Source organism: Drosophila willistoni, unplaced genomic scaffold (genome assembly GCF_018902025.1).
Source record: "Drosophila willistoni isolate 14030-0811.24 unplaced genomic scaffold, UCI_dwil_1.1 Seg163, whole genome shotgun sequence".
Classification (NCBI taxonomy): domain Eukaryota; kingdom Metazoa; phylum Arthropoda; class Insecta; order Diptera; family Drosophilidae; genus Drosophila; species Drosophila willistoni.
The window spans coordinates 15964-28031 of record NW_025814122.1 but is presented as its reverse complement, the minus strand read 5'-3'; the positions used below and the strand labels follow the sequence as shown (position 1 = coordinate 28031).

Genomic DNA, 12068 nt, shown 5'->3' with positions numbered 1-12068 from the left:
ATCAACTAGAGAAAATGGTAGCAGCCCGAAATACACCTCATCTCACTCAACAGCCAAACCAGCAGCAATGTGCAGCACCAACACAGAACTTTCTTACCACAAATAGCACCCAGCAATAGCTAACTACAACCACGTTTCCTCTAAGTACTGCAAACACACTGCAGCACCAGACCGCAGCACAGGCCTCTCAGCTACAGGCGTCATCTCCTGCAAATCAAATTGCAGCAAGTATACATCATCTACAGCAAATGACGATGCAGCAGCAGCATCAAGTGGTTGGACAGCAGCGTCAGCCTCCAGCACAGGCCTGTCAGTTTCAGGTGTCAACTCCTATCGACACACAGCAGCAGCAATCCACAAATCTAGCTCCTCCTATGTCAGCAAATATACAATATCTACAGATATTGGCGACGCAGCAGCAGCATCAATCAGATGGCCAGCAGCACCAGCCCACAGCACAGGCCACTCAGCAACAGGCGTCAACCACTGCTGACAGTCAGCAGCAGCAATCTCAGACTCCAGTTCCTCAAACTGCAGCAAGTATAAAATGTTCACAGCAAATTACGGCAATTACGGCAGAAAACTATTCCAGTTCCTCAAAATGCAGCTAATATACAACATCTTTAGCTATTGGCGGAGCTGAATCAGCATCAACTGGCTGGCAAGCAGCATCAGCCCGCAGCACAGGTCTCTCAGCCACGGGCCTCATCTTCTGGTGTCACTCAGCAGCAGCAATTTGCAATTCCAGCTCCACCAATGTCAGCAAATATTCAATATTCTCAGCGAATAAAGGCACAGCAGCAGCATCCCACAGCACAGGCCTCTCAGCTACGGGCTTTATCTTTTGCTGACACTCAGCAACAGCAACCTGCAACTCATGCGCCATCAATTGGCGGAAATAGTCTATCTCTACAGATATTGGCGGAGCTGAATCAGCACCAACTGACTGGCCAGCAGCATTAGCCCGCAGCACAAGTCTCTCAGCTACGGGCTGCATCTTTTGCTGACACTCAGCAGCGGCAATCTGACATTCCAGCTCCACCAATGACAGCAAATATTCAACACTCACCGCAAATGGATACGCAGCAGCATCAAACGGTCGTCCAGCAGCACCAGCCAGCAGCACAGGCCTCCCAGCTACGGGCTTCATCTTCCGTTGACACACAGCAGCAGCAATCTCCAACTACTCATCTAGATCGGCATGCAATGCGGGAGGCGACGGCCCATTTTGATGGCGCACCATCTCTCATCAGATTCGATTGCCACCTAAGATACCAAAAAATTATTGAGAGAAACGAACTCAAAAAACAAAAGGAGGAAAAATCGAAACTAAACAAACCTGTTGTGCGCATGGAAGGACACGTGATCAACGGCCTGTTTCGAGATTTTAAAAGAGGCACACGAAATCGCGCGTACATAGAAGAGCGATTGAAGGGCCAGCCAATCCAAATCCAGCGACTTGTCTTGCCTCCACTCAAGCCTGGAGAAATAGTCACCCTTAATGATGACCAACAACTCTCAAAAAATCTCGAGCGAATTGAAAACGAGCTCCTGAATGAGATTGAGAATAGCTTAGAAGCTGAAACGAAAAATAATGAGAGATTACCAGGTGCAAAAAACTGCTAATTCTTTACTTACTCACTTTCAGCCAGCTGACCTTGACAAAATCTCAATACAGCGGTTAAAAAGACTTGGCCAAATTTATTTATTATTAAAAAATTGCTACCTACTTGACTACTTATGCTAAAAGTAACATAATCTTAAATCTATCATACTACTAACTATATTACCTAAAACGCATTTAGATTAAGTAAATGTTAATCTAATGTCTTATTGTATATTTATACCCTTGCAAAAAGGGTATATTAATTTTGGTCAAAAGTGTGCAACGCATAGAAGGAAGCATCTCCGACCATATAAAGTATATATATTCTTGATCAGCACGACGAGACGAGTTCAAATAGCCATGTCCGTCCGTCCGTCCGTCCGTCCGTCCGTCCGTCCGTCCGTCTGGATCAACGCAAACTCCTCCTAGACCGTAAGAGCCACATAGCTGAAATTTTGCATGTAGGCTTGTATATACTGCAGGCGTTGTATATCTCGGATTCAGCCGGATCGGATCACTATATCATATAGCTCCCATACAAATGGCAAAGTCACGAACAGTGACTTTTCTCAATAACTTCGTTATTTTCTTAGCTATTGTCGTGAAATTTAATATTAGTGAGTTAATTACAGATATAAACGACTATGCCAAGTTTGATCAAGATCGGGTGACTATATCATATAGCTCCCATAGGAACGATCTTTCGAAAACAGTGACTTTTGTCAATAACTTCGTTACTTTTGACGCGATTGCTTTCAAATTAAACATTTGTTAGTTTAATATATCTGTTAATGACTGTGCCAAATTTGATAAGGATCGGGTAGCTATATCATATAGCTCCCATAGGAACGATCGGTGGAAAACAGTGACTTTGATCAATATCTTCGTTATTTCCTATGCTAAGATTGTAGGCCGTTCTTTCGGACACATTAGCCCTTTTAGCTTAAACGTTTTTCCACTTTGATGATAGGTAAGGAAAAAGTTACCAAAAAAGTTGCAAGGGTATACAAACTTTGACGCGGTCGAAGTTAGCCCCGGCCCTCTGGTTTTTATTTAGTATTAATCTAGTTTTAAGATAATGTTAATCCCCCGCCCCTGCTGCTGTAACGGCCTTTTAAATTTAAATTTTTGCTATATACCCTTGTAGGTGAAAGGGCAAAAAATAAAAAGCGGCCTCAATCGAAAGACTGAGGCCAGGCGGATCAAACGCCTTACCTTAAAAAGTGGGGTAATTCAAGGTCATGTAAACGCGGCAGAACTCTCCTTGAAGTGATCCAGGCTGACAGGAAACTGGAAATCCTGGCGACGGGTGATCCTACTCATTTCCCACACGACCGGCGAAAAAATCCCTCAGCCATTGACTTTGGAGTTTATTCTGGAATAAACCACAACAGATTAAGTACTCAAGCTATATGCGAACTATCCTCTGATTACTTACCTGTTTTTGAACACATCACGATGGACCAGCACCCAAACTTACTTCCTGACAATCGAAGACTTTTGCCTGTAGGATCTAACATCAAACTGTTGCAAAACACCCTCAGCGACTCCCTCCACCTAAATATGGAAATCGAATCTGGATTAGACATTGAGGACGCGATTAATATCTTCACAAACAATATTCACCATGCTCCAGCCCTGGCCACTAAACCTCTACGAAGGGACCTGCCAAATACGTACCGAATCGGAGGAGCCATACCTATAAATAAAAAAATGCACAAATTAAAACAAAAAAATAAAATAAAATTGATATATTGCCTCTCACGAAAGTTTGAACATAAAAAAACATTAAAATATACAACTAAGTTACTAAACAAAGAAATAAACATATCAAAAAACAAACACTTAAATAAAAAACTATGTAAAATAGACTTCTCTGATCGGTACAGACCCCACAAGCTGTGGCAATTAACCAACAAACTAAAACGACAGCCCCTTCCTAACTGGCCTCTTAGGATCCCTAGCGGAGTAGACAAGAAGCGTGCATGGACAAGATCACCTGAACAAAAAATGGAGCTGTTTACTGACCAGTTAGAGAAGCGTTTCTCTCCCAACTTGACAAATAGCTCCCCCCTTGACAGGGCCAAAATCAACGAGGAAACAAATGCCATCCTTGCCCAAAAAATTCTCATGGAGTATGCATGTAAAACCCACCACTCCATCGGTAGCTCCTCCAACTTTGACTCCAGCAACTCACCTTTTGTCAAGCCCATCACTCTCTCTGAACTAAAAAAAGAGATTGATAGCTTAATCAACAAAAAAGCACCAGGATATGATAGGATCAACAATGCCCTAATCAAAGTTGGCCACTTCCCCTAGTGTGGAAAAAAGCCATAGTTGTCATGGTAAAAAAACCAATTTCTGAAGCTAGCTCGTATCGCCTCATAAGCTTGCTTCTTGCTTTCTCAAAAATACTTGAATCCTTGCTTGCCAAGAGGCTCCTTAAATGTAACCGTCTTTCACAATCCATACCTAACCACCAATTTGGATTCCGCAAATTTCATGGGGCCGAGCATCAACTAGCTTGAAAACAAACTGAATGGATCGGCTATATTCATCGATATTACAGAAGCGTTTGACAAAGTTTGGCACTGCGGTCTGCGTAACAAGTTGATAAAGCTACTACCTATTAACCTATACAAAGTTTTGGACAGTTACCTCAAGGATCGCACGTTCTCCGTTCGCGGTAACCATGGTATTATGTCCCGTGATTGGAAAATTTTAGCAGGAATCCCTCAGGGTAGTGTTTGGGACCCCTGCTATACAACATATACTCGTCAGACATGCCAATTCCAAAGTTCATAATTGAGCATGAAACCCTGATCGAATATTACCCGACCTATAAACACGGTGACACTCTGCTCTCTACATATGCTGACGATACTATTTTCATCTCGACCGATAAAAACGCCCTTGTAGCCATGAATAAAACGGAAAATTACCTACACAAGTTCTCTACCTGGTCCAACAAATGGTGTTTCACAGTCAACGTGAGTAAAACAGTTCATGTTCTCTTCTCCAGACGATCTACCTCACCTGCTGTTAAGGCTGCCACTGTTAAGTTTAATAACAAACCTATTAAAAATACGTCCTCGTGCCGATACTTGGGAGTCCTTGTTGATAGCAAACTCCTGTTTAAAACCCATATTGCCAAACTTTGTGCTCAAGCCACTGCTGAGAAAAATTACGGACTCGGATATATTCAGCACAAATGCCTATATTCGCGACAAACATAATGTTAAATCCATGGAACTCAAATATGACTTGGCTTGCGTAAGATTTGCTATCTCCACTCTAGAACATCCAAATGTAGAAGTAAGGAATATCCTGGAAAAACCCTTTACTCCTACAAGGCTCTCCTGGCCTAGATACTCTATCCAACTAGAGAAAATGGTAGCAGCACGAAATACACCTCAGCTCACTCAACAGCCAAACCAGCAGCAATGTGCAGCACCAACACAGAACTTTCTTACCACAAATAGCACCCAGCAATAGCTAACTACAACCACGTTTCCTCTAAGTACTGCAAACACACTGCAGCACCAGACCGCAGCACAGGCCTCTCAGCTACAGGCGTCATCTCCTGCAAATCAAATTGCAGCAAGTATACATCATCTACAGCAAATGACGATGCAGCAGCAGCATCAAGTGGTTGGACAGCAGCGTTAGCCTCCAGCACAGGCCTGTCAGTTTCAGGTGTCAACTCCTATCGACACACAGCAGCAGCAATCCACAAATCTAGCTCCTCCTATGTCAGCAAATATACAATATCTACAGATATTGGCGACGCAGCAGCAGCATCAATCAGATGGCCAGCAGCACCAGCCCACAGCACAGGCCACTCAGCAACAGGCGTCAACCACTGCTGACAGTCAGCAGCAGCAATCTCAGACTCCAGTTCCTCAAACTGCAGCAAGTATAAAATGTTCACAGCAAATTACGGCAATTACGGCAGAAAACTATTCCAGTTCCTCAAAATGCAGCTAATATACAACATCTTTAGCTATTGGCGGAGCTGAATCAGCATCAACTGGCTGGCAAGCAGCATCAGCCCGCAGCACAGGTCTCTCAGCCACGGGCCTCATCTTCTGGTGTCACTCAGCAGCAGCAATTTGCAATTCCAGCTCCACCAATGTCAGCAAATATTCAATATTCTCAGCGAATAAAGGCACAGCAGCAGCATCCCACAGCACAGGCCTCTCAGCTACGGGCTTTATCTTTTGCTGACACTCAGCAACAGCAACCTGCAACTCATGCGCCATCAATTGGCGGAAATAGTCTATCTCTACAGATATTGGCGGAGCTGAATCAGCACCAACTGACTGGCCAGCAGCATTAGCCCGCAGCACAAGTCTCTCAGCTAGGGGCTGCATCTTTTGCTGACACTCAGCAGCAGCAATCTGACATTCCAGCTCCACCAATGACAGCAAATATTCAATACTCACCGCAAATGGATACGCAGCAGCATCAAATGGTCGTCCAGCAGCACCAGCCAGCAGCACAGGCCTCCCAGCTACGGGCTTCATCTTCCGTTGACACACAGCAGCAGCAATCTCAAACTACTCATCTAGATCGGCATGCAATGCGGGAGGCGACGGCCCATTTTGATGGCGCCCCATCTCTCATCAGATTCGATTGCCACCTAAGATACCAAAAAATTATTGAGAGAAACGAACTCAAAAAACAAAAGGAGGAAAAATCGAAACTAAACAAACCTGTTGTGCGCATGGAAGGACACGTGATCAACGGCCTGTTTCGAGATTTTAAAAGAGGCACACGAAATCGCGCGTACATAGAAGAGCGATTGAAGGGCCAGCCAATCCAAATTCAGCGACTTGTCCTGCCTCCACTCAAGCCTGGAGAAATAGTCACCCTTAATGATGACCAACAACTCTCAAAAAATCTCGAGCGAATTGAAAACGAGCTCCTGAATGAGATTGAAAATAGCTTAGAAGCTGAAAAAAATAATGAGAGACTTTACCACCCATGAAGGTGCAAAAAACTGCTAATTCTTTACTTACTCACTTTCAGCCAGCTGACCTTGACAAAATCTCAATACAGCGGTTAAAAAGACTTGGCCAAATTTATTTATTATTAAAAAATTGCTACCTACTTGACTACTTATGCTAAAAGTAACATAATCTTAAATCTATCATACTACTAACTATATTACCTAAAACGCATTTAGATTAAGTAAATGTTAATCTAATGTCTTATTGTATATTTATACCCTTGCAAAAAGGGTATATTAATTTTGGTCAAAAGTGTGCAACGCATAGAAGGAAGCATCTCCGACCATATAAAGTATATATATTCTTGATCAGCACGACGAGACGAGTTCAAATAGCCATGTCCGTCCGTCCGTCCGTCCGTCCGTCAGTCCGTCTGGATCAACGCAAACTCCTCCTAGACCGTAAGAGCCACATAGCTGAAATTTTGCATGTAGGCTTGTATATACTGCAGGCGTTGTATATCTCGGATTCAGCCGGATCGGATCACTATATCATATAGCTCCCATACAAATGGCAAAGTCACGAACAGTGACTTTTCTCAATAACTTCGTTATTTTCTTAGCTATTGTCGTGAAATTTAATATTAGTGAGTTAATTACAGATATAAACGACTATGCCAAGTTTGATCAAGATCGGGTGACTATATCATATAGCTCCCATAGAAACGATCTTTCGAAAACAGTGACTTTTGTCAATAACTTCGTTACTTTTGACGCGATTGCTTTCAAATTAAACATTTGTTAGTTTAATATATCTGTTAATGACTGTGCCAAATTTGATAAGGATCGGGTAGCTATATCATATAGCTCCCATAGGAACGATCGGTGGAAAACAGTGACTTTGATCAATATCTTCGTTATTTCCTATGCTAAGATTGTAGGCCGTTCTTTCGGACACATTAGCCCTTTTAGCTTAAACGTTTTTCCACTTTGATGATAGGTAAGGAAAAAGTTACCAAAAAAGTTGCAAGGGTATACAAACTTTGACGCGGTCGAAGTTAGCCCCGGCCCTCTGGTTTTTATTTAGTATTAATCTAGTTTTAAGATAATGTTAATCCCCCGCCCCTGCTGCTGTAACGGCCTTTTAAATTTAAATTTTTGCTATATACCCTTGTAGGTGAAAGGGCAAAAAATAAAAAGCGGCCTCAATCGAAAGACTGAGGCCAGGCGGATCAAACGCCTTACCTTAAAAAGTGGGTAATTCAAGGTCATGTAAACGCGGCAGAACTCTCCTTGAAGTGATCCAGGCTGACAGGAAACTGGAAATCCTGGCGACGGGTGATCCTACTCATTTCCCACACGACCGGCGAAAAAATCCCTCAGCCATTGACTTTGGAGTTTATTCTGGAATAAACCACAACAGATTAAGTACTCAAGCTATATGCGAACTATCCTCTGATTACTTACCTGTTTTTGAACACATCACGATGGACCAGCACCCAAACTTACTTCCTGACAATCGAAGACTTTTGCCTGTAGGATCTAACATCAAACTGTTGCAAAACACCCTCAGCGACTCCCTCCACCTAAATATGGAAATCGAATCTGGATTAGACATTGAGGACGCGATTAATATCTTCACAAACAATATTCACCATGCTCCAGCCCTGGCCACTAAACCTCTACGAAGGGACCTGCCAAATACGTACCGAATCGGAGGAGCCATACCTATAAATAAAAAAATGCACAAATTAAAACAAAAAAATAAAATAAAATTGATATATTGCCTCTCACGAAAGTTTGAACATAAAAAAACATTAAAATATACAACTAAGTTACTAAACAAAGAAATAAACATATCAAAAACAAACACTTAAATAAAAAACTATGTAAAATAGACTTCTCTGATCGGTACAGACCCCACAAGCTGTGGCAATTAACCAACAAACTAAAACGACAGCCCCTTCCTAACTGGCCTCTTAGGATCCCTAGCGGAGTAGACAAGAAGCATGCATGGACAAGATCACCTGAACAAAAATGGAGCTGTTTACTGACCAGTTAGAGAAGCGTTTCTCTCCCAACTTGACAAATAGCTCCCCCCTTGACAGGGCCAAAATCAACGAGGAAACAAATGCCATCCTTGCCCAAAAAATTCTCATGGAGTATGCATGTAAAACCCACCACTCCATCGGTAGCTCCTCCAACTTTGACTCCAGCAACTCACCTTTTGTCAAGCCAATCACTCTCTCTGAACTAAAAAAAGAGATTGATAGCTTAATCAACAAAAAGCACCAGGATATGATAGGATCAACAATGCCCTAATCAAGTTGGCCACTTCCCCCTAGTGTGGAAAAAAGCCATAGTTGTCATGGTAAAAAAACCAATTTCTGAAGCTAGCTCGTATCGCCTCATAAGCTTGCTTCTTGCTTTCTCAAAAATACTTGAATCCTTGCTTGCCAAGAGGCTCCTTAAATGTAACCGTCTTTCACAATCCATACCTAACCACCAATTTGGATTCCGCAAATTTCATGGGGCCGAGCATCAACTAGCTTGAAAACAAACTGAATGGATCGGCTATATTCATCGATATTACAGAAGCGTTTGACAAAGTTTGGCACTGCGGTCTGCGTAACAAGTTGATAAAGCTACTACCTATTAACCTATACAAAGTTCTGGACAGTTACCTCAAGGATCGCACGTTCTCCGTTCGCGGTAACCATGGTATTATGTCCCGTGATTGGAAAATTTTAGCAGGAATCCCTCAGGGTAGTGTTTGGGACCCCTGCTATACAACATATACTCGTCAGACATGCCAATTCCAAAGTTCATAATTGAGCATGAAACCCTGATCGAATATTACCCGACCTATAAACACGGTGACACTCTGCTCTCTACATATGCTGACGATACTATTTTCATCTCGACCGATAAAAACGCCCTTGTAGCCATGAATAAAACGGAAAATTACCTACACAAGTTCTCTACCTGGTCCAACAAATGGTGTTTCACAGTCAACGTGAGTAAAACAGTTCATGTTCTCTTCTCCAGACGATCTACCTCACCTGCTGTTAAGGCTGCCACTGTTAAGTTTAATAACAAACCTATTAAAAATACGTCCTCGTGCCGATAATTGGGAGTCCTTGTTGATAGCAAACTCCTGTTTAAAACCCATATTGCCAAACTTTGTGCTCAAGCCAAGTCCACCTATACTCGCTACAAATGGCTCGTGGGAGCTAAAAGCCATCTTAGCACCCGCTGCAAGGTCACTATCTACAAGCAAATCTTAGTCCCTATTTGGACATACGCTATTCCCATATGGGGTAGCCTAATATCTAACACCCTATTCAAAAAGCTCACCGGAACTCACAATAAACAATAAACATCTATTGCCCAAACTCTGAAATTCAAGAAAAACATAACGCCAAACCTCTAGAAACTATATACAATGACGCTTGCCTAAAATTCTTTAACTCCATGTCTGACCATGAGAACAAAGAAATTTAAAAACTTTATCTAAAGCCATTTATCCCTAAACGTTTGCCATGGCCTAGGTACTGAAAGCAAATAGATAAACCCTGCCTGATACACCAATACCTGAAAATGAAACAAATCTAAAAACAAAACCAACTAAAAAGTACAAATACTCACCTGAAATACACAACAGCAAACAGCAGCTCCTTGTCCAGCGTCGTATGCATCGTCTTATCTGCGTCGTCCAGAATCTCGTCAAGCTAGTCCGTCTACTCCTGTATCTGAAAATATATTAAAATTATTATTATCTAAATCAGCAAACAAAACCAACTAAAAAACACAAAAACTCACCTGAAAATCTACGTCAGACAGCAGCAGCATCGTCTGCGAATCCTCGTCCAGCATCTGGCCAATCATCTGGTCCATCTCGTCCTTCACTAGCGCCTGCACCTGAAAAAAAAAACACAAATCGTCAGAAAAATCTCTCAATAATCACGTAAACTTACCTGCAAATTCTCTTCTGTCACCTGCAGCAACACCAGCTGGTCCTTCTGGCCCTCTACCTAAGGCTGCATCTGAAAAAAAAAAACAAAATATTAACAAAGAATCAAGCTAATTTAACTAAATACATATCTAAAATCCAGCCGCAGCCGCTAGCAGTTCCAACTGGAGCTCCTCCAGCATCTTCTGTACCACGTGGCCCGTCATCTGGTCCTAAAAGCCATAAAGCTGCTCCTGTACCTGGAAAAAATATAAAAATGTTAAAAAATGCTACTAAATCAACAAATTACTCACCTGCCATGCGAATGCCGCCAGTAGCATCGCGTGCAATTCTTCGTGCTAAATCTGGCCAATCATCTGGTCCATCTCGTCCTTCACTAGCGCCTGCACCTGGAAAAAAACATAAATCGTCAGAAAAATCTCTCAATAATCACGTAAACTTACCTGCAAATTCTCTTCAGTCACCTGCAGCAACACCAGCTGTTCCTTCTGGCCCTCTACCTAAGGCTGCACCTGAAAAAAAACAAAAAATCAACAAAGAATCAAGCTAATTTAACTAAATACATATCTAAAATCCAGCCGCAGCCGCTAGCAGTTCCAAATGGAGCTCCTCCTGCTTCTTGTGCTGCATCACTTGGCCCGTCACCTGGTCCTAAACGTCATAAAGCTGCACCTGTACCTGGAAAAAATATAAAAATGTTAAAAAATGCTACTAAACCAACCAATTACTCACCTGCCATGCAAATGCCACCAGCCGCAACACATTCTTCTATACCAGACGCACCTGAAAACGGAGAAAAAATAAAGTTAAGTTTAACTACAAATATTGGAAAAACTAAAAACCAACAATACTCACCCAAAAACTCAACGGCCACCTGCATCCCATGGAGTCTACTTAGCTCGACCTGAAAATAAAAATAAGCAAAAACATCAACCTAAAAAATACTTACCTGCAAGCAGCTGTTCCCGTCCTAACAGCTTTACTCTGTCGTCGCCGGAGGTCTCCAGTGATGATTCAGCAGCCATGTTCCTGTAAAATAATAATAATTAATTTATAATTTCTAATATTTGTTAATCTTATTGTCAATTTTTATACTTATGTCACATTTTTCTAATTGTTTGTTTACATTTTGGAAATATATCGCCTTCTCTTTTAGCCACATGCGCCGCCACCTGTTGCTCTATCGATTTCTTATCGAATAAGTATTGAGCAGCAACAGTGAGCGCACACGTAATAATGAGCACTCACTCCAGTGTTGCCCTAAAAATACCACAAAAAAATGCCAGTTTCCCTACATTTCTCGCTCTAGCGCCCTATGCACTTCTCTACTTACCTCTATTAGTGCCTTCTGCACTCGCCTAATTCCCCCTATTAAGACCCTTAGCGCGGAAAATTAAATTTAAAATTCTTATTGCTAAAACTAATACTTACTTATGCTAAATACTTAAAACTACTTACTTATCTCTAAAAAAAACTCTATTCTAAATGTCATTGTCTATTTTATTATTATACATTCATTGTTAGTAATTAAGTTAATT

General features: G+C 41.9%; 1 protein-coding gene and 1 long non-coding RNA gene across 2 annotated transcripts; one reads left to right on the top strand and one right to left on the bottom strand.

The window, feature by feature from the left end:
• Positions 1 to 254: 254 nt before the first annotated feature.
• LOC124460920 (mediator of RNA polymerase II transcription subunit 15-like) lies at positions 255 to 963 on the top strand. Its single transcript, XM_047012516.1, has 2 exons — positions 255 to 521; positions 628 to 963. Exons 1-2 carry the CDS (start codon positions 255 to 257, stop codon positions 961 to 963), a joined length of 603 nt encoding a protein of 200 aa, XP_046868472.1.
• A 1695-nt stretch (positions 964 to 2658) lies between these two features.
• LOC124460922 lies at positions 2659 to 6460 on the bottom strand. Its single transcript, XR_006954852.1, has 5 exons — positions 6322 to 6460; positions 6052 to 6248; positions 3233 to 3305; positions 3045 to 3163; positions 2659 to 2981 (listed from the first exon to the last, which is right to left on the bottom strand). It is a non-coding gene; the product is annotated as an uncharacterized LOC124460922 (long non-coding RNA).
• Positions 6461 to 12068: the final 5608 nt, after the last annotated feature.

Excerpts from the sequence above, each read along its gene's own strand:
- LOC124460920 (XM_047012516.1), top strand. The coding sequence starts at position 255 with ATGCAGCAGCAGCATCAAGTGGTTGGACAGCAGCGTCAGCCTCCAGCA. Across the intron at positions 522-627 it reads AGCAGCAATCTCAGACTCCA|CTATTGGCGGAGCTGAATCA; the intron begins GTTCCTCAAACT and ends CAACATCTTTAG.